This window comes from Oncorhynchus kisutch, linkage group LG14 (genome assembly GCF_002021735.2).
Source record: "Oncorhynchus kisutch isolate 150728-3 linkage group LG14, Okis_V2, whole genome shotgun sequence".
NCBI lineage: Eukaryota > Metazoa > Chordata > Actinopteri > Salmoniformes > Salmonidae > Oncorhynchus > Oncorhynchus kisutch.
Genome location: NC_034187.2, coordinates 32827209 through 32850982, shown reverse-complemented (window position 1 = coordinate 32850982; position 23774 = coordinate 32827209). Strand labels below are relative to the sequence as shown.

At 43.4% G+C, this 23774-nt stretch overlaps 1 protein-coding gene across 2 annotated transcripts in view; it reads right to left on the bottom strand.

Moving 5' to 3' along the window:
• LOC109903945 (connector enhancer of kinase suppressor of ras 3) overlaps positions 1 to 23774 on the bottom strand; it is a 58905-nt gene that overhangs the window by 24814 nt on the left and 10317 nt on the right. For both annotated transcript variants that reach the window (XM_020500974.2, XM_020500973.2), the window contains exon 2: positions 5931 to 6094. In XM_020500974.2, coding sequence (XP_020356563.1) covers positions 5931 to 6094 — 164 coding nt within the window. The remainder of the gene's footprint in view (positions 1 to 5930; positions 6095 to 23774) is intronic.

Sequence of the window (23774 nt, the reverse complement as noted above, 5' to 3'; positions counted from 1 at the left end):
CACACCAGCCTCAGCCTGACTGGCACGGTAATGGCTAAATACGCTAAAGAGCTGAAAATAGCCTGCGCTCGCTCGGACCAACTCCACACTGAGGAAACCTGCAAGTGATCAGCAGCTAACTCCACTCAGCTGCCATTTTATATCAGGAGCATTTACTCAGGAACAGATTACTTACCTCATCCTAGAGTCGTCCCTATCGAGCTGCATGGGGCTGAGGTAGCAATCAATCACCATTTTTTTTTTTTTTTACATCAGCAGATGTCAAAGTGCTGTACAGAAACTCAGCCAAAAACCCCAAACAGCAAGCAATGCAGATGTAGCAGCACGGTGGCTAGGAAAAACAGCCATATGTGCAAACTCATAACACGTCAAATTTACCACATCTCAGTATCCAAATTGCTCTTTCAGAAGGCCACTGAGACACGCAGAGCCTTAGGTCATTATGGAAACTTCATGAACGTTAGGCAGATTTATACCAGGAGAAGAAATGGAGAAAAGATGTGTCTACATATCTCAGGCGCTCGAAAAGCCCACACGGATCATGAAAAGACACACAGCAAATGTGTTGAACCAAAACAGAAATAGTGAGACTTTGACACTAAGCTGTAGAGAGTGAGTTAAGATCAAACAGCACCTCTGGCTTTGTCATTAGCGGGCCAATCACACACAGAAACACCAGCTCGGACTGCTATGCAGAAGTTCAATACCTCCACTTCAGCTGTAGCAACTAATAGGAACAGTCACCAGGTGAATAATGTGTGTATCAAATCAAATCCACTCCATTTGAATCCATTTTATTATGCTGAGCTAGTGACTGTTCTGAATAGGATCTGCTCGGGCCTCCAGATAGGCCCTGTATCCTGACAGACATGGAGAAGTGTTCACAGGAGACCTGAGGAGGCCCATCACAACAGGTTCTTCCTGCCCCTCACCGCAGGGGCCCAACGGTACGCATCACCTGACACCACCAGAGGAACACGGCAGGAACATGGCCCAAGATGGGCATTCCCCCACCCCCGTCAATCAGCCAGGTGGGGGCCACATCTGTTTCCTGCTCCTGAAAAGAGAGTCTGGTATGCTCCTCGAAGGGACAGGTCCACAGTGGACAGTAAAACACCACGCAGCAGTTTCCACCGCACTACTTAGCCACTGTGCCTTTAATATCTATTCCATGGCTCTGGGATACAATAGGGGGGGGGGGGCTCTTCTCCTATGAGCAGGCTGCTGGGGTTCCAAAGGAAAAACAGAGGTGTTGGGTTTCAAGATGGATCTCTGCAGAAGTCATTATGTTTCTGAGAGTCCCAGTTTGAATAATTAACATGTTCTTCCTCTGTCTCCAGAGACCAGCTTGCTCAGATGACTTCTGCCTGTGTGAGCTGTAATTTCAGTGGTACCAAAGGGCTACATTAAGTCAGCCAGTCTAACATCCTGCTGAGGGAAAGGGACTATGGCAACGAGAGCCAAGTTAAGACACGTGTGATAGAAGGTTCTACTCATTTACGAGACGAGAACAGATACACAACTCTGATGTAAGAACATGCTTCTAAAAGCATTCAACAGCAAAGAAGGTTCAGACTATCTCATGACCATCGACCATGTGGCTCCATGACCAGTACAGGGGATATCCTGTCTACTGTGAAAGGACTGTTGTGTGACCACAAAGAGAAGAGATGGACTGTTTGACCCCCACAGCGAGAGGGGTCTGGTGTTTGTCAGCTGGTTGTTCCACTCATAAGCCGTGACCTCTCCCCAGTTAAAGTTAATTGAAACGAGGGTGTGTCTTCCTCCCACGGGGTCAGTGAGACAGAGGCATCTTTTAAGAAGAAGAGCCACAGCAGACCAGCACGACCAGCTTGTTTACCCAGGGTTCCTCAATCGGGGGTGCGAGGAGCGTTTCCATGCCACTGCTGGCCCGGCATTCCAAACCCAGGGTCACTAGCGGGGGAAACGAGTACGACTAAACATCCTCTCTGATCCTCTGTCTGAATGACATAACATAATCATCCTCTCCTAACAGACTCAAGTTATTTTGAGAAATAACAAAGGCTCTGGACTGGGGGAAGATTTGTTAACCATAACAAACACATGCTGGGGAAAAACGAGGGAATATGGGTTAAATTTATGAAGCTCATCAAGAGAAAACAAAGAGGCTTCACTAAATCGCTGGTTCTGGGGGTGAGCAGAAATCTGGGCACAATTACCCTGAGCATAGAGTAAGGGATGCTGGACTCCGTGTTGGGGAGTAGTGAACTACATTTAGTTCAAATGTAATTACATTTTGCAGTAGCATGGTGGTAGTTAAACTATATTCAAATATGGGTAGTGTTGCCATGTAGTGGTGTAGCTAACTATTGGAACAACAACTTTTTTTTAGCAAAAAAAAAAAATATGTAGGCAAGAATGTCCTTTATTTTTCAGCATCAGACCTGCCCAATTCTCACGTGAAACACTATGTGCCCAATTCTTACCTGTTATGTTTAATAGGCTAAATTACACATTATCTTATGACTCCAGAGTGATCTGTTCTTGCAATTTGTAGTTGACATTTCAGATTTAGATAAAAATGTAACTAAGTACTTTTTCTAAGTTACTTCAGTTAAGTAAGCTATATTTTTCTTAATGGTAGCTTTAGTGTAGCCTAAATTCTTCCAGGATGAAGTAATTGGTAACTTGGAAAACTACATTTTCAGAGTAGCTTCCCCAACACTGGCTGGACTGAAGGATGTACGCTATGGTGCATAAGGTATGACACAGATTCATCATAGCATAAGCATTACCTTCTACCCCTGTAAAAAGCATTTCCATGTGTCCGTTCCCAAAGATCACAGTAACCGCCTAGGGTCTTCTCTTCAAGCGGTTATCACCATCTCTGCTCCAGAGAGGGATGCTCAGACTAGAGGTCGACCGATTATGATTTTTCAACGCCGATACCGATACAGATTATTGGATACCGATTAATCAGCCGATTTTATTTATTTATTCATTTGTAATGACAATTACAACAATACTGAATTAACACTTATTTTAACTTAATATAAAACATCAATAAAATCAATTTAGCCTCAAATAAATAATGAAACATGTTCAATTTGGTTTAAATAATGCAAAACCAAAGTGTTGGAGAAGAAAGTAATATGTGCCATGTAAAAATGTGTGCCATGTAAAATATGTGCCATGTAAAAAAGCTAACGTTTAAGTTCCTTGCTCAGAACATATGAAAGTTGGTGGTTCCTTTTAACATGAGACTTCAATATTCCAAGGTAAGAGGTTTTAGGTTGTAGTTAATATAGTATTTTTAGGACTATTTATCTCTATACCATTTGTATTTCATATACCTTTGACTATTGGATGTTCTTATAGGCACTATTGTATTGCCAGTGTAACAGTATAGCTTCCGTCCCTCTCCTCGCACCTGGGCTCAAAACAGGAACACATCGACAACAGCCACACTCGAAGCATCATTACCCATCACTCCACAAAAGCTGCGGCCCTTACAGCGCAAGGGGAATAACTACTCCAAATCTAAAAGCGAGTGACGTTTGAAACAGTATTAGCGCACACCCAGCTAACTAGCTAGCCATTTCACATTGGTTTACACCAGCCATTTTGCTGATCGGCTTGAAGTCATAAACAGCGCTGTGCTTGCGAACAGCTGCTGGCAAAACGCACGAAAGTGCTGTTTGAATGAATGATTACGGGCCTGCTGCTGCTCAGTCAGACTGCTCTATCAAATCAGACTTAATTATAACATAATAACACACAGAAATACGAGCCTTTGCTCATTAATATGATCGAATCCAGAAGCTATCATTTCGAAAACAAAACGTTTATTATTTCAGTGAAATACGGAACCGTTCAGTATTTTATCTAACGGGTGGCATCCATAAATCTAAATATTCTTGTTACATTGCACAACCTTCAATGTATGTCATAATTACGTAAAATTCTGGCAAAATAGTTCGCAATGAGCCAGGCAGCCCAAACTGTTGCATATACCCTGACACTGCGTGCAATGAACGCAAGACAAATGACACAATTTCACCTGGTTAATATTGCCAGCTAAACTGGATTAGTAGTTATAACTAGTGATTATGATTGATTGTTTTTTATAAGTTACATTTAAATGCTAGCTAGCAATTTACCTTGGCTTCTACTGCATTTGCGTAACAGGCAGGCTACTCGTGGAGTGCAATGGTTAGAGCGTTGGACTAGTTAACTGTGCGGTTGCAAGATTGGACCCCTGAGCTGACAAGGTGTCGTTCTGCTCCTGAACAAGGCAGTTAAACCCACAGTTCCTAGGCCGTCATTGAAAATAAGAATGTGTTCTTAACTGACTTGCCTAGTTAAATAAAAGGTATACATTTTTTGTTGTTGTTTGTTTTTAATTTCAAATAAATACTCGGAAATCGGCGCCCAAAAATACAGATTTCCGATTGTTATGAAAACTTGAAACCGGCCCTAATTAAAATCGGCCATTCCGATTAATCGGTCGACCTCTAGCTCAGACACTATCCAACAATTACTTTCCAATGAATATTACCTAGAGATGATGAATCAAGGAACAACAGGCTTCAGAGGTCCGTCTCCAACCTTTTGTCAGACAATCCCAGGATCAGGATTCCACAGCTGGACATAGACTCATGGTCCTTAGACTGGCAGCTACCATGCTGGGATTAATCTATGTGTTGCACTCCCCATCTGAATCGCAACCTTAATCAGAAGCAAACTAACCAGGATCAGATGGCATGGGCACGAACACCACTCATGTCTAACCAGACAACACCAGGCTCCTCTGGCATTTAGGTGGTGGGTATTTAGCAGTGCCAGCTAAATTAGATCTGTTTGGGTAAAGTGACCTGTTGGTCTACTGCTTAAAGTTTGCTTAAAGTTTCCTTTTCTACAGAATAAATACAAGATCAGGGAGAATTGCAGGATAAAATCTGAATGGAAATGCTCCTTTAAGGACCTTGATAGAGGAAAAATCAGTAGTGCGAGCCATTTTAAAGGAGCATAAGGATTTCACAAAAATAAACGCTGACACTGATCAAAACTTAAGACCGCAATCTGGGCTGACACAGGAAACGATAAAAACCCAAATCAATCCCATCTGTTTGAAAACCTGGTCCTGTTTCAGTCTGAGCTTGGTAAATGTTTTAGGAGCACCTCTCCCTCTGCTTCTGTCCCGCTCTCTCCCTCTCTTTGAGCTTTAAGACAGTGGTATTGACCATAACTCTTCTCCTGGCAGCTCTTTTGATGGATGGCCGGACGCCAGGCTAGAAGGCCGTATCAGCGTTCCCATGAGCCACTGGGGTGAGAGACAAGGCTGAGGCCAGGAGTGCACTGGGAATGCAACAGCTGACCTGACATTTCACCCTCTCTCTCTCTCTCTGTGTGTGTGTGTGTGAGAGAGAAACAGAAAAGATATAGCTAAAGAAAGAGCACAATAACCCCTTTCTTCTCTTCATCCCCTTCATGTCCTGTGATGTCTAAGTGATGTGATTCCCCATCTGACCACTACTAATCACCAGCTCAAATCTAACCACCAGACCTGGAGCCCATAGAGCCTGATTACAAAGCCTGGTTTCCCTCCATCTGGACTGAAATACAGCTTTCCTACTCTAATGTCCTGGAGCAGTGTTCTACACCCTACTGAGTTGTGTGGGAAATGAGAGATTCTGCACCACTGGTTGCCAACTACAATCTGGGCCTATTTCAAACACGCACACACTGGCACCGAGAGAGCGAAAGAGGGGACAGCAGGGCTGATGACCATAGCTCCATCTCCAGAGATTCTCACTGAACAACCAGCTCCTGGTCCCATCATCCCTTTTTCACACAAGGGCTTTCATGATCTGTCATGCTTTTATTGACCTGCAGGGGAGGGGTTGAGATGTGAGATAGAGATTGAGATGTGAGCACCATGTACGTACCAGAGCACAGAGCAGGTCGACGGACTCCAGCACCAGCTCCTGGTGTCCGATGCGGGCCACACCCAGCTCCTCCAGGTCCTGATGGGAGATCTTCAGGAGCTGCTCCCCGCTGATCTTCTCCCGCTCAAAGTTAGGCACATACTGCTGCAGGCTGTCATCCAAGCCTGGACACAGAGAGGGGGAAGGAGAGAACGAGTGTCAGTACCTTGAGACAAAGAGCACCGATAAGAAATACCTTTATGTGATAACATGAAATAACAGTAAAAGCTGTGTTTTTTTATGCAGGCCTCTAACATTGAGTGATACAGAGGCCTACCCACAGTAGAGACGCAGCACATGAATCTCCTTAAAGACGCCACAGGATTCGTGGAAGTCGGTCTCCACCTGTCTCGACACAAGCCCAGTTCTAATAACGGACCTGACACCTGACGACATAGGGGCGGCTGTGTAGTACACAGACCAATAGCAGAGAGAGAGAGAGAGACAAACAGGTGCATCAGATCTAGCCCCAAGATAAACACGCCATAAACAGAAGAGCGGTTAAACCGCTCCTAACTCTTTTGGGACAGTTGAACAATGGGCGGCTCTTTGTCCAATTACAGTTGGGGGATGTTTCTTAGCTGTTGTTTAAACCCCCACACTGTTGGATGAGTTTATCACAATAGCAGCCACTCTGCCCACTCAAGGAAAGGCAATTTGTTCTACATTACACTCACACCTACTAAGGGCTCAGCTGGATGAATTGGTCCAATGCAATTTTTATATTTTATAGCCCCATTAGCAGAAGTCTGTGGGTAACATGTAGTGCTTTCGACAAGACAACTGCAAAAAAAAAGTCTCCCAAGAGAGCCAAACACAAATGCTTCTTGTTCACAATAAACCATTTGGGGGGTGGGGAGTAAACACCATCTAGTCCATCAATGAGGGCACAGAGAGGGGGCAGCTGCAGAGCTATGGCCCTGAGCCCTGGCCCTCTGAATGGCCCGTCAGCTGCACAACCCCCCTGATCCTGACAGATGTACACACACACACACACACAGACTTGCTGTGAGTATGGCCATCCAAAACCCATCCATTTCTCCGTTGACAAGTATTCAAGGAAAGAACTTTGGTTTCGTACATTCTTTCCAGTCTAAACTGCAGCCATATTAACAACACTCCATATATGAATACACTATGTTGAGCATTATGTGTATGCAGATGGGGTATGTTCTGTGGTAAGGAGCCTTCTTTATAAATGGTACCTCATTTTCACACCTGTGTGGCATTTAATGTGTGTGTGGTGTGCTGTGGCAACGTGTGTGTGTGTGTGTCAGCGTGGTGAATGGCTTAGTGCTGCAGGATATCCAGTTGCAGATACCAGAGCAGACTGTTAATTTGTCTGGCATGCAGAGCAGAGAGCCAGGGGCTCCCAGGACACACCACAGAGACTGCTGTGCCAATCATATGTCTACTGGGCTGCAACAAGAGTAGCATACGTTGCTGTGACTGTCCCATTCTCTCACACACACACACACCAAGTCTTTCACAAAATACTACAAATCTGCAGAAGAATCTCGAACAGACCATTAACTGTGCTTTTTACATTGAAGTTATTTTTTAACGACCTCTTATAAAACCTCAAAACGCTAGAAAGTCTGCAAGGCTTCTGCAGTGAAATCAACAAAAGACATCAAACTGCTCAACTATAACCCACAACGCAACCAGTCAAGTTCACTTACTGTCTAAACATTTTTCACATTCCTGGCTTGAGAATTCCCAGGGCAGACTTTATGCAATTTGGGCTTAATCCCTAAGATGGACTGAGTTTTGGCAGCACAGAGGGAGCTCACTTCAAAAGGCCCAGTGGAGGAGAGTATGAGAGAGACCCAGTGAGCGCTGTGTGGCGGAGGGGGACTGAACGCAGCCCAACACAAACACAGCCTCAGCCTCTGACTGGGCCAGCTGCTGGTAATGGGATTAAAGAGAAACAAAAGAATGGAAACACAGGGCTAAGGTTTCTCCTTCCTGCATTACCCTCGGCGTGTTAAGAAGGCATTTCCTGTGGAACGATGCCATCCTTCTGCGGAATCTCTCTACGGATGAGTTAAGGGGAGAGGGGAAGGAAAACTAAGTTTGGGCTACTAGGCCTGCTCTGACTGTGGCAGTTTTCCTTCCCATAATTAATCAACTCTGAGATTAACTTCTCCTGAACAGCCTACAGGCTTATTTCAAAGCTTTGGGTAGACAAACAAAACATCTTCCCAAAACAGAACTTCCCTTCCACCCTCAATACCTATATAAATTGCTTCATTCGTTTAAGTGTTTTTTTTACACCTCCCCAAATCCGTCTCCAAGAGCACTGGCCTGACTTTGGAATTCTGGGTCAGATCACGGTAGGGTCCAACCTGACTAGCCTGGTGGTCTAATTCAGAGAGTTTGAACAAAAGCTGCCACTTCAAAACAGCCTGTGTGTGTGTGTGTGTGTGTGTGTGGTCCCCTCGATGGGACTAATTGAGAGGATCCCGCTGGGGAGAGAGTGGGAAACATGGGTACCCCCAGTAAGACTGCATTATCCCAATAGGTATACAAGTCGAAGTGCATTTATCCCATAGGAACCACAGGCTACATTTGCTCCCAGAGTCTTAAGGGACAATACCATGATCTCTCTGGCCCGTACTCTTGCCACATCCAGAAGAAAAGACGCACCTTCTCACATAGACCTGATAAAAGTATATAGAGCGTAGACCAATGGCTACAGGGTGTGTGAGAAACTATTAACGTCCATTAAGGACATAAAAACAAGTGAGGGAGGTGGGTGTCACACTATAATGAATTGATGAAGGGGGTGGAAGTGGGAGAATTTGTGAAAGCTCTTCAAAAACGCCAAACCAGGCTTAAAACATTTTAACGCTATCCTGAAAACAGAATTTAACACGCACTTAAATGCCAAAGCTGAGATGAAGTGTGAAGAAACATGCAGAAACACAAAAGACAAATTCTGTCTCACAAAACTGTTATGCATTAACCCAGGCTTCTCCTCATTTGAACATCAGTAGAAAATGGAGCTTATGGTCTGTCTGTGTGTGTGTGTGTGTGTGTGTGTGTGTGTGTGTGTGTGTGTGTGTGTGTGTGAGATAGTGACATTAGTGAGTCCAGCGGAGACTGAACAATCCAATTGAGTAAATGGTCCAGCATAAACATGTGTTTTCAATGTAACATAGTAGGAGGAAGTTCCGTTTCAAAGCACTTTGAGTGATTGATTTTCACAATATAGGGGATGATTAGTAAACCTTGACACTGTCATTACCTCACCCACTCTGGAGCAGGGGGCTGGATAGACGGGCGCCTGCTGTTACTGTGGGGTCCTGCTGCCACAAGCTACACCTATTAATTGGGGCCTGGAACTACACTACATTTATTCCTTCATTCATTCAATTGGGGACAACGCACATTAATTAACATCCATATTACAATAATGCAACATCCCATGTAAATGTGCCGGGGTTAGCCGAAAGATCATTTGCACCCGAAGTCCCAGGGCAGCTAAGGACAATTACACAGCCACAAAGAAATACACACTAAAACAATACAACATATTACATCCAATAATATATTATTCTAACAACTACACTATTATCAACTGTCGTCTTACGTATGAGGAACCACAGATAACTCAGGTTTGTACAGGTTTGGATAGATTTAAGCCATGTTTTCAATTTAAATGTAAAAGTACAATAATCAGTGCAGCTTCTCAAGTCCATGGGCTTTGCATTCCAGTATATTGTAGCTCGAACAGAAAAGTCCGATTGACCGATTTTACTGTGTTTGAAAAGGGAGGTGCTTTCTTTGAGCATGATATGCCGGCATAGGGGTGGAGGGGCAAGACCATGCAGGATCTTAAAGACAAGGCTTACATACTGTTAAAAGCTATCCAGACTAAATCAATTATGTTTCTAAACGATATGACAATGGTGGTGGTCACCGTTTGGTTTGTTGTCAAAAATCTTAAGCATGATTCAATTGGTTTCAGAATAGTAGCTCCTGCTTGTGACCAGTATGTGAGGAAACATCTCAGATGTGAGAAGATCATAGCATGCATATATAGTTTGGCGGACTCCAGAAGAAGGAAAGGTCTTATAAACCTAAAGTTGGAGAATCCAAACTTGACCATGTTCACCACCTTCAACGTTTCTTAAATGTCAAGTTGGAGTCCAAAATGACACCAAGATACCTGAAGTTAGACACAACTTTCAGATTCTCCCCATTAAGAAGAACAGCTCGTTGGGAAGAATCAAAGGATTTCTTAGAGAAGAAGAACAAACAGTCTTGTCGATATTTAAATGCATGAAAGAATTGGTCATCCATTTAGAAACATATCATAGCTTCAGTTAACAACTAGTTGTCTATTTTCTGAGTGTAAATACAGAACTGTATCCTCTGCATACATCTACATGTTACATTGGGGGCCTAATATTGACCCTTGTGGGACCCCAATGTTATAGCAAAGAGATTCCGACTGAGTGTCTCCCCAAACGAACCCTTTGACTTCAGTTTGTCAGATAGGAATACATCCAACTAATGACTTCATTAAAGAGAGGATAGTTTGGATAGGAGGACCTCATGATTCACAGTATCAAAGGCCTTTTTAAGATCCAAAAAGACTGTGACGACTTCACCACCTATGTCCAGTTGAGATTGAATTCACTCCAGAAAATAGCAATTGGCTGTTTCGGTAGAATGGGTAGATCTGAATCCAAATTGTATTTGATGTATGGCGTTGCCCTGAATGAGGTGATCAGCCAGATGTTCAACCACCCATATTTCCGCTACTTTCGATAGCACTGGAAGAATGCTTATATGTTTTCCACCAGTGTTGGGTCACCAGATTTTAAAAACAGGCATCACTGCAGCAGACTTCCAAGCACCCATATTTGATGGACAGACTAACTATATGTACAGTAGCCTCGTTTTTTCTAATGACTGCCTTGCCTGGTTCACCAACTACTTTGCAGACAGAGTGCAGTGTGTCAAATCGGATGGCATGTTGTCGGGTCCTCTGGCAGTCTATGGGGGTGCCACAGGGTTCAATTCTCGGGCCGACTCTTTTCTCTGTATATATCAATGATGTTGCTCTTGCTGCAGGCGATTCCCTGATCCAACTCTTACGCAGACGACACCATTCTGTATACTTCTGGCCCTTCCTTGGACACTGTGCTATCTAACCTCCAAACGAGCTTCAACGCCATACAACACTCCTTCCGTGGCCTCAAACTGCTCTTAAACGCTAGTAAAAACCAAATGCATGCTTTTCAACCGTTCGCTGCCTGCATCCGCACGCCCGACAAGCATCACCACCCTGGATGGTTCCGACCTAGAATATGTGGACATCTATAAGTACCTAGGTGTCTGGCTAGACTGTAAACTCTCCTTCCAGACTCATATCAAACATCTCCAATCCAAAATCAAATCTAGAATCGGCTTTCTATTTCGCAACAAAGCCTAGGTTCACTCACGCAGCCAAACTTACCCTAGTAAAACTGACTATCCTACAGATCCTCGACGATGTCATCTACAAAATGGCTTCCAATACTCTACTCAGCAAACTGGATGCAGTCTATCACAGTGCCATCCACTTTGTTACTAAAGCACCTTATACCACTGCGACCTGTATGCTCTAGTCGGCTGGCCCTCGCTACATATTCGTCGCCAGACCCACTGGCTCCAGGTCATCTACAAGTCCATGCTAGGTAAAGCTCCGCCTTATCTCAGTTCACTGGTCACGATTGCAACACCCACCCGTAGCACGCGCTCCAGCAGGTGTATCTCACTGATCATCCCTAAAGCCAACACCTTATTTGGCCGCCTTTTCTTCCAGTTCTCTGCTGCCTGTGACTGGAACGAATTGCAAAAATCGTTGAAGTTGGAGACTTTTATCTCCCTCACCAACTTTAAACATCTGCTATCTGAGCAGCTAACCGATCACTGCAGCTGTACATAGTCCATTGGTAAATAGCCCACCCAATTTACCTACCTCATCCCCATACTGTTTTTATTTATTTACTTTTCTGCTCTTTTGCACACCAGTATCTCTACCTGCACATGACCATCTGATCATTTATCACTCCAGTGTTAATCTGCTAAAATTGTAATTATTCGCCTACCTCCTCATGCCTTTTGCACACAATGTATATAGACTCTTATTGACTTGTTTATTGTTTACTCCATGTGTAACTCTGTGTTGCTGTCTGTTCACACTGCTATGCTTTATCTTGGCCTGGTCGCAGTTGTAAATGAGAACTTGTTCTCAACTAGCCTACCTGGTTAAATAAAAGGTGAACTAATGTACAATAGGAGCAATCAGAGAATGTGTCCCTCTTCAGGAAGTCTAGATCAAATACATATTGTTCTATAGCTCCTGAAGAAGCTAATAATACTGAATATTGGTTTATTGTTATCTATGGGAGTGAGAACTGTGGTCTTGGTTGAAAATCTTTGCGCCGGTTCCCTGACAAAGTCAACAAAATACTTTAAATTTTTTTAAAGATGGTGGATATAGTCTTGAATTAGTATCCCTTAACTCAAGTTGTTTTTGGTGCTTTTCAGCTCCTTTCCCTGTTAGTTTGTTGAGGTTTCCCAAATCACTTTGCCATTTCAGATTGCTTCATTGATCAATAAGAAATAACTCTGGCTTTTTTAATATTCCTTTTACCACCTTATTTCTCAGTGCTGTAAATATACATCTGTCATCATTCTGACCATACTTTAGTGCTTTTTTTCAAGGAAAGATCACGTTCTCTCATCTGCCTCCAGAGGTCCCCGTTGAGCCATGGTAGAGAATTTTCCCGTCTTGGCTTACGTTGAAATTTCCTTGTCAATAGCTGATAGAAATGTTCTGTATGCAGACTCTTCATTGCTTAACAGATCAGACCAGTTAATTTGACTTATAGCTGCACCGCAGTTACTCTGCTCACCTTTCGGGATTTTTTTTATCGTACTGTTGCACATTAATATGGTTATTTTCTCTTGAAAAGCCATGTTAGTGACAGAGGTAATGCTCACATACACATAATGTCCTTCTCTGAAACAGTTCAAATCAAATCACATGCGCCGAATACGACAAGTGTAGACCTTACCGTGAAATGCTTGCTTACAAGCCCTCAACTCTTTCTTAAAACTACTGTACTGCTGGTGAAGAAAATATTTACCAAATACACTAAAATAAAAAATAAAAACAAAATAGCAATAACGAGGCTATATACACAGGGGGCCCTGCAAGTTTTGTTTTCGCAGTTTATATTGAAATCGCCCATGAAGATGGATCTCCTTCTTATGATACAGGTTACTCAAATATAGATTATTTCAAATCATTCATGTTCCACCAATCATCAACGATTTTGAGTATGTGGACACCTGGTCGTCGAACATCTCATTCCAAAATCATGAATATGGAGTTGGTTCTCCCTTTGCTGCTATAACAGCCTTCACTCCTCTGGGAAGGCTTACCACTAGATGTTGGAACATTGCTGTGGGGACTTGTTTCCATTCAGCCACAAGATCATTAGTGAGGTCTTGCACTGATGTTGGGCATTCAGCATTGTCATGCTGAAACAGCAAAGGGCCTTCCCCAAGCTGTTGCCACGAAGTTGGAAGAACAGAATTGTCTGGGATGTCATTGTATGCTGTAGCATTAAGATTTCCCTTCACTGGAACTAAGGAGCCTAGCCCGAATCACAAAAAACAACCCCAGACCATTATTCCTCCTCCACCAAACTTTACAGTTGGTACTATGCATTGGGGCAGGTAGCATTCTACTGGCATTCGCCAAACCGAGATTCGTCCGTCAGACCGCCCTATGGTGAAGCGTGATTCATCACTCCAGAGAACACGCTTGCACTGCTCCAGAGTTCAATGGCGGCGAGCTTTACACCACTACCGTGGACGCTTGGCATTGGGCATGATCTTAGGCTTGTGAGAGGCTGCTTGGGCCATGGAAACCCATTTCATGAAGCTCCCGACAAATTGTTATTGTGCTGACGTTGCTTCCAGAGGCAGTTTGGAACTCTGTAGTGAGTGTTGCAACCGAGGACAGACAATTTTAACAGTACCGGGTGGTCCCGTTCTGTGAGCTTGTGTGGCCTACCACTTTGCGACTAAGTCGTTGGTGCTCGTAGACATTTCCAATTCATAATAACAGCACTTACAGTTGACCTGGGCAGTTCTAGCAGGGCAGAAATTTGATGAAATGACTTGTTGGAAAGGTGGCATCATAGGACAGTGCCACATTGAAAGTCACTGAGCTCTTCATTCTACTGCCAATGTTTGTATATGGAGATTGCATGGCTGTGTGTTCGATATTATACACCTGTCAGCAGCGGGTGTGGCTGAAATGGCCTAATACACTCATTTGAAGGTGTCCAAATACTTGTGTATGTACAGTTGAAGTCAGAAGTTTACATACATTTAAACTCAGTTTTTCACAATTCCTGACATTTAATCCTAGAAAAAATTCCCTGTCTTAGGTCAGTTAGGATCACCACTTTATTTTAAGAATGTGAAATGTCAGAATAATAGTAGAGATAATGATTTATTTCAGCTTTTATTTCTTTCATCACATTCCCAGTGGGTCAGAAGTTTACTTACACTCAATTAGTATTTGGTAGCATTGCCTTTAAATTGTTTAACGAGGGTAAAACGTTTTGGGTAGCCTTCCACAATAAGTTAAGTGAATTTTGGCCCATTCCTCCTGACAGAGCTGGTGTAACTAAGTCAGGTTTGTAGGCCTCCTTGCTAAGACACGCTTTTTCAGTTATGCCCACACATTTTCTAGAGAATTGAGGTCAGGGCTTTGTGATGGCCACTTCTATACCTTGACTTTGTTGTTCTTAAACCATTTTGCCACAACTTTGGAAGTATGCTTGGGGTCATTGTCCATTTGGAAGACCCATTTGCAAACAAGCTTTAACTAATGTCTTGAGATGTTGCTTCAATCTATTCACATAATTTTCCTACCTCATGATGCCATCTATTTTGTGAAGTGCACCAGTCCCTCCTGCAGCAAAGCACCCCCACAACATGATGCTGCCACCCCCTGTGCTTCATGGTTGGGATGGTGTTCTTCGGCTTGCAAGCCTTCCCCATTTTCCTCAAAACATAACAATGTTCATTATGGCCAAAGAGTTCTATTTTGTTTAATCAGACCAGGATACATTTTTCCAAAAAGTACAATCTTTGTCCCCATGTGCAGTTGCAAACTGTAGTCTGGCTTTTTTAATGGAGGTTTTGGAGCAGTGGCTTCTTCCTTGCTGACCAGTCTTTCAGGTTGTTGATATAGGACTCATTTCACTGTGGACAGACACTTTTGTACCGGTTTCCTCCAGCATCTTCACAAGGTTATTTGCTGTTGTTCTGGGATTGATTAGCACTTTTCACACCAAAGTACGTTTTTCTCCTAGAGAAGCATCTCCTTCCTGAGCGGTATGACGGCTGTGTGGTCCCATGGTGTTTATACATGCGTACTATTGTTTGCACAGATGAACGTGGTACCTTCAGGCGTTTGGAAATTGTGATTAAGGATAAATCAGACATGTGGAGGTCTACAATTTTTTTTCTGAAGTCTTGGCTGATTTCTTTTGATTTTCCCATGATGTCATTCAAGGAGGCATTGAGTTTCAAGGTAGGCCTTGAAATCCATTCACAGGTACACCTCCAATAGACTCATTAACATAATTTGTGTCAATCAGAAGCTTCTAATGCCATCACATAATTTTCTGGAATTTTCCAAGCTGTTTACATACACTAAGTTAACTGTGCCTTTAAACTTCTGACCCACTGTAGGTAGGTAGGTACGTACAGTGGGGAGAACAAGTATTTGATAACCTGCAAAATCAGCAATGTTTCCTACTTACAAAGCATGTAGAGGTCTGTAATTTTTATCATAGGTACAGTTCAACTGTGAGAGACGGAATCAAAAAAAAATCTAATTGTATGATTTTTAAGTAATTAATTTGCATCTTATTGCATAACATAAGTATTTGATACATCAGAAAAGCAGAACTTAATATTTGGTACAGAAACCTTTGTTTGCAATTACAGAGATCATACGTTTCCTGTAGTTCTTGACCAGGTTCGCACACTCTGCAGCAGGGATTTTGGCCCACTACTCCATACAGACCTTCTCCAGATCCTTCAGGTTTCGGGGCTGTCGCTGGGCAATACGGACTATCAGCTCCCTCCAAAGATTTTCTATTGGGTTCAGGTCTGGAGACTGGCTAGGCCACTCCAAGACCTTGAGATGCTTCTTACGGAGCCACTCCTTAGTTGCCCTGGCTGTGTGTTTCAGGTCATTGTCATGCTGGAAGACCCAGCCACGACCCATCTTCAATGCTCTTACTGAGGGAAGGAGGTTGTTGGCCAAGATCTCGCGATACATGGCCCCATCCATCCTCCCCTCAATACGGTGCAGTCGTCCTGTCCCCTTTGCAGAAAAGCATCCCCAAAGAATAATGGTTCCACCTCCATGCTTCATGGTTGGGATGGTGTTCTTAGGGTTGTACTCATCCTTCTTCCTCTAAACACGGCAAGTGGAGTTTAGACCAAAAAGCTCTATTTTTGTCTCATCAGACCACAGGACCTTCTCCCATTCCTCCTCTGGATCATCCAGATGGTCATTGGCAAACTTCAGACGGGCCTGGACATGCACTTGCTTGAGCAGGGGGACTTGCATGCGCTGCAGGATTTTAATCCATGACGGCGTAGTGTGTTACTAATGGTTTTCCTTGAGACTGTGGTCCCAGCTCTCTTCAGGTCATTGACCAGGTCTTGCCGTGTAGTTCTGGGCTGATCCCTCACCTTCCTCATGATCATTGATGCCCCGCGAGGTGAGATCTTGCATGGAGCCCCAGACCGAGGGTGATTGACCGTCATCTTGAATTTCTTCTATTTTCTAATAATTGCGCCAACAGTTGTTGCCTTCTCACCAAGCTGCTAGCCTATTGTCCTGTAGCCCATCCCAGCCTTGTGCAGGTCTACAATTTTATACCTGATGTCCTTACACAGCTCTCTGGTCTTGGCCATTGTGGAGAGGTTGGAGTCTGTTTGATTGAGTGTGTGGACAGGTGTCTTTTATACAGGTAACGAGTTCAAACAGATGCAGTTAATACAGGTAATGAGTGCAGAACAGGAGGGCTTCTTAAAGAAAAACTAACAGGTCTGTGAGTGCCGGAATTCTTACTGGTTGGTAGGTGATCAAATACTTATGTCATGCAATAAAATGCTAATGATTTACTTTAAGATTTTCTAGATTTTTGTTTTAGATTCCGTCTCTCACAGTTGAAGTGTACCTATGATAACAATTAGACCTCTACATGCTTTGTAAGTAGGAAAACCTGCAAAAATCGGCAGTGTATCAAATACTTGTTCTCCCAACTGTATGTATGTATGTATGTATGTATGTATGTATGTATGTATGTATGTATGTATGTATGTATGTATGTATGTATGTATGTATGTATGTATGTATGTATGTATGTATGTATGTATGTATGCATGTATGTATGCATGTATGTATGTAGAACAGGTTCTCAACACAACAGCTTTAGTCCAGATTTGACATACAGATGTACAGGATTCTGGACAGCTGGGAAAGCAAAGATCCCAGAGCCAGAGGCTCCGTTTGGACTGTAGAAACAGATCTGGCTCACACTGAAGGCCATGGAACTTCAGCCTACTTAAGTCTATAAGCACAGGTTTTTGGCAATGTAAACAGTGAGTTTCCTCTCAGCCTATAACGGACTGGCTACTCCTGTGATAATCCTAACATTTCCTGGTTCACATCTGTACAGAAGCACTAAAAACCGCAGGTTTCCTCTCTGTTGCCAGAACATGACAGCCCAGGGAAAATCAAGGAATGACATTGGAAATTAAGTCGAGACAACAAAAAAAAGTGCCTCACAACATTGAGTCAAGCTGGTATTATACTGCAAGACATTTAGAAGCAGATGTCATGTGTAAGGTAATTTACTGTAGGCTACAATGAGAGCATTCTGAATACCTTAGTGTGTCCTTTTACAGAAGAACACGTAACCATGCAATTAGATAATCCAGGACTTGTCCTTAAAGGCCCAGTGCAGTCAAAAACATGAATTCCCTGTGTGTTATATATTTCCACGAGGCTGGGATAATACTGTGAAATTGTGAAAATTCTGATAATGCACTTTTAGTATTAAAGCTCTTTGAAAGGACCACCTGAAATATCAGCCGCCTGTTTTGGCAGGCTTCCCACTCAGACCACTCCCAGACAGTCCTAGCAAAATTCTTGCTTGAGAAATTGCTCTTTGCTAAGAAGCTATTTTAGTTTATTTAAAATGTTTAATTGAAAACAAAATCACAGTAAGGCACTTAAGTGTTCCCCAGAATTGTTTTTATATTGCAATAAAAGTGGCTGCATTGGACCTTTAAGTATGTTTGTTCTCTGAAGCAGACCTGCAGACTTTGATCAGATCACCGGTAAATCCTACATAATTGATTATGTGCTGCAGCTTTAGGATGACCTGCACATCTGTTCCTTCCAACAGTATACGAACACACTGGTACATGCATGTTCACACACTCCTCCCCCCTATCTCCTCTCAACACCAGTCTCACATCCGCCACCAGGCACAGTGTATAGACTCAAGCAGGCCTAGCTTGGGTTCTCAGGGGTTTGATTACATGGATGAGAGCACTCATTCACCTCCCACCGAAAGAAAAGGCCTGCCCTCCTCCTCTCCCCCCTGCCTCCCCTCTCTGTTTTCCCAGTGGGGGCTCTGGCCATCTGCCCCCTCCTCTTCCCCTCCCATCCTATCCTATCCCTGGTCCTACCCTGCCAGGGCTGGACAGTGGGAAAGCTGCTAGGCATACAATAGCAGGGCCACTGTAACTCTCCATCTTCTTATTTAGCTCGGCAAACCTGTGGGGAATCGAAGGAATTCAGCCACTGTTCTCAGGAGTTCCATTGTGGGAATTCCAGCACAAAGGCTGGGGGAAGCCTGGGCTGTAATTAGAAGAAGAGACAAGCTTTCCTCTGATGCATGACTTCCCGTCACAGCAGCAAAACAAAGCCCATACAAAACACAGTGGCCACTGTGAAAGGGGCAGTTGTACAACAACAGTACCACCCCCACTGAGCATCTAACCCCAACTGTGTATGTTGAGCTTCTTTCAACTATATCACTTTTTCCCCTAGTGCTATAAGGAAAAAGTGTGGGTAGGACTGTCCAAGTGTACATTCTGACATAATGGACCATCCTGTTTACTGCATAAACTTGTCCTGAATATGCTTTTGGTGAGATTATCATCAGCTGATCTGTTGGTGTGTTTCTGTACCCTATTTGTGTTTGGTCCTTGACTTTAAAGTGTAATTTGCCATGCAGGGCCAATCTTGAACAAAGATTACTTTTGACCAGGGTCTCCAGCAAAAGTAACAGTCGAGGGACTTGTGCTAATCTGTGGAGGGTGAGATAGACAATGACTGATAAGGGAGCAGACATCACACTCCTGGCTTGTGTTAATCAGATCAACAGGCTGGCTCTAGCTCTAGGGTACCTCACTCAGTCAGCAGCTAATGAGAGAAGGGGGTGGGATACTGACAGAGGTTGAGGAGGTGAGATTCTATGGCTGGGGGGGGGGGTTTAGACCTGTGAATGTACTTGCTGTGCTCGGCATGTGAAAAACACAATAATAAACATCAACAGAACGATAGACAGAGAAAGAGACCAAGGGGAGAAAAGAGTGCCACAGGCACAGGAAACCTCCCTGACAGTTACTCCTGGCTAGTCTCTGAGCATGTCAGTCACCTCCAAGTTTCAACAATACGCAAAATGGATAGACCAGTTCTGGGTCGCCGAGTTTGTTCCTGTACTCCTATTAAGTCCTTTTTCACAGCTCTGACTTCCCCTGCATGGGCTGGTGAACAACAATTAGAGGACATACACGGCAATGGGCAGTTCTGTGGACATTCTAATTCAGTGAGGTCTGGAGCTGTGCGTAATGCTGGTGGTTTTAGAACTACCTCTCACCCTCACATAAACATGCATCCCTCTGCAGCCAGCCACGCTGCTCATAAACCTTGCACAAACAACCGCTAAAGACAGAGCCACCAAAATGTCAGAAAACTCTGTTGCGCCACAACTTGTCTTTTTCCTGGCCCTCCATGCTCATTTTGTTGCAGGTCTGTTTTTAACAAGTCTTAGCGCAGCCAAAGTCTTTGTGCAACTAACACCCCTCCCAGAAATTGCCAGTCGCTTGAAAAACTGTTTTGACCATGTCAACAACTACTCTCAGCCTCCATGTCAACAACTACTCTCAGCCACTATGTCAACAACTACTCTGTCTCTACTACTCTGTCTCTACTATGTCAGCTTCTATACCATTACTACATCCCTCCAGGCTAAACCATAATTGCAGTCTTTCTGAGGCTGTCCCTTCAGTCTTCACAGAGAGAGAAAACCGCCAGGCCTCATCCCAGCGAGGCAGAGGACACCTACACTAGGCCCAACCATAGGCTCATACTGTAGATATGGCAAGGAAGTTTTCCTGATGATGAAACCTGACCAAGGAAGAACTCTTGACCCTACTCAGACAGCTAAAGAGTCTGCCTGTACAGTGAACTGAGAACAGTGGCATCTTCTCTCCGTGTCTGGTGTATGATCATGGTGGCCTGGTATGCTGATTACAGGCTAGTTGAATAGGTCTGTCATGGAAGCCAACAGAAACCACAACAAAAACATGCAGGCTGGGGAGGGAGAAACGTGCACAGCTCATTTAGGTGGTTATTGACAAACCACATTTCAATGGGAACCGTATATGGTTCAGACTCAAACAAAAGACAGTTGTGAAGATATCAGCTGCCATTGATGAAACGGGGAGGGGGAAGAGGGGAGAGAACGGACATCTTGTTTGGAAAGATTTACAGCCTACACACATCCAGGTCAGGGATAGAGTAGAAGGGGGGGAGACCATAAAGTCATCAGCACACACAGGACAGAAAACACCATGTGCTTAAACACGAGTAAAAAGCAATATGCTGGAAATCAACACCACAATGACGGGCTGTATCGCTTTCATTGAAATTTCACAGTCACCCAAATGCCCTCTTACTCAGATTATACACTGTACATTGGAACTGAAACGAACATTTGAATGTAATATGAGTCCCGACAGCTAGCGCTCAGATCCTTCGGAACAGAGGGAGATGAGTCGATCCTGTTCTCTGTGTGGGAGAGACTGATGGTGAGTCACCTTCAGTGGTATGCCATCTGTGAGTGACAGCGTGATCAGCCAGTGTGACACAAACAGGGCACAACGCAGACAGACATCCAGATCACTGCCAGGCAGTGGCACAGCACACAGGCTCCTTCTCTGCCATGTTAATGACATGCCTGGGTCCAGTGGTGGGGAAAGTACCCAATTGTCATAATTGAGTAAAAGTAAAGATAACTTAATAGAAAATGATTCAAAAGTGAAAGTCACTCAGTAAAATACTACTTAGATCAGCCACCTAAGTCTAAAAGTATTTGGTTTTAAATGTACTTAAGTATCAAATGAACAAATAATAAAACATTTAAAATCCTTATATTAAGCAAACCAGACTGCACAATTCATGTTTTATTTATTTACGGATCGTCACACTCCAACGCTCAGACATTTAAAAACAAAGCATGCGTGTTTAGCGAGACCGCCAGATGAGAGGCAGTAGGGATGTTGGGCCATTTTCTGCCCTGCTAAGCATTCAATATGTAACGAATACTGTATGGAGTAAAAAGTACATTTTTTTTTTTTTTTGGAATGTAGTGAAGTAAAAGTACAAGTCAAAAATATAAATAGTTTAGTAAAGTACAGATGCCGCCCCCCCCCCCACTTGTAAAGTACTTTCGTAAAACTACTTTATACCACTGCCGGGGTGTCACGCTCTCTCTCTCTGACACACAACGTGTTTCTAGATCTCTTATGATGCATGTGAGTGACACACAAACAGATAGGAAGAACTCCCACAACTCCTGAATGATCGACCAGTTCCTTCTGGCAGTGGAACAGTAACACGGCAATAATCTTCTTTTTTTTTAAACCACAAAAACACACCCTTTTCATTTCCAGGTGTGCTTCTCTTGTTTGAACCTTTCTACGCACCTGTTCCATGTCTCTCAACACTATCATGACAGAACAAAAATGATTCACAGATTATTGTAAATTAAATCCACCGAAATTCTCTGTCAATGTAAATTTACTGAACAGGGAAGTCTTCTCACCTCCTCAATTACCTACTTCAGCAGAGAAGGCACAAGAGTATCCTTTTGGGTGCTAGCACAGAAGTGTTTGAAATCCTCCATACCCCCCTTTGAATCAGCTGTTTTCTCTGAGAAAAAGCATCCACATATTTAAAAACGATACGCTACTTATCCTTTAATCTATAAAATGTCTTGCACATCTAGTTCAATTTACTTTTATAACTTTAAACATTTATTTTGGGATTCCACCCCATTAATGATAATTTGCCTGATGACGTGAGAGTGGAAAAAGAGTCATTTCAATCAAGAGCATTTGTTTCTACGTTTCCTGCCCTTAGCTCCTTCATTACCTCTGACCTTTTTCAAAAGTAGGCGTTGAGAGTACGGAGGAGAATGGTGATACGAGTCGAGCAAAACCAATTGAGATTTTCTCTTTGTCTGAGTCAGGCCGCACCCCTACCCTTCCTGTTTAAACAAATGCAGGTGTTGCTGGGTAGCTAAATATCATAGTTCGACCATTCAAAATACACCTCAATTCTTTTGTAGTGCCCATTCAGCGCAGGTTGACAAGGAAAAGTGTGTTGTTTGAAATTCAAGGGCTTAGTACTTCTGTTTGGGGAGAGGATTAGTATGAATTTGACATGATATTAGCAGTTGAATTCATCAGATAATAGAACACAGCCGGCCATTTGGCACCGCTGCAAATACCCACACAGAACATGACACAGCACTAACAAGTACTCTATGAAGGAGCAGACCTCTGGAAAAGCAAATGTGCCAGTGAATTCTTCCAAGATATTGGTGGAAAACTAGGTTGATGGTCATTCCATGAAAGCCCAGTCCCTGGAGGGTAAAGGGGAACCCTGGCGGAAGGAACTAAAGACAAAGCCTTTAAAGCATGTGTCAGTTTTTCCCCTTAAGAGGTATGACTTCAAATGGGAGGTATTTTGAATATTTCTCTGTGAAATTTTCACAACTCTCCTTTAATTACAAAACAACAAAAAAAGGTACATAGTCCTGTCACATTTGAATGAAAACTGAAGCGTGGCACATCAATGTTGCCTTATCTACCCCTTGTTAGTGATGTCATAAAACTAACACACACAACTTGTAATTAACCAAAAAGACAGTGGGATTTCCCAAGGGTCCACCAGGTGTTTTTCATATCCTGGTTGAAGCCCGCCAAACCTCCCTCATCCATCCATTTCTCTCACCACCCTGCTTGCCATGGCTGTAGGGCCACAGTAAGGAGAGCCACACCAGGGAGCCCAGGGACTCAAAGAACTGCTAGAGGAATGTGGAAAAAGAGAGGGTCCATCACAGCTGCTTTGTACATCAGGACATTTGAATGTAGGGAGTCAACAAGAGGTGGCTGATCTAAAGAGGCAATTACAGTGTGTAAACATCTCTAGCTACATATGGATGCTTGCCAACACTTAGAGTACATTGACAGACCTGAATGGATGGAAAGAAGCACATTCTGAATGAAAAGAAGCACACACCAATCCTAGTTATAGGATTGTGTTGGACCACTGAAATGGTCATATTCTCCTTGAGACAGGAGATATCAGTAGTCTGAGGGCTAACATATCAGTTCAAC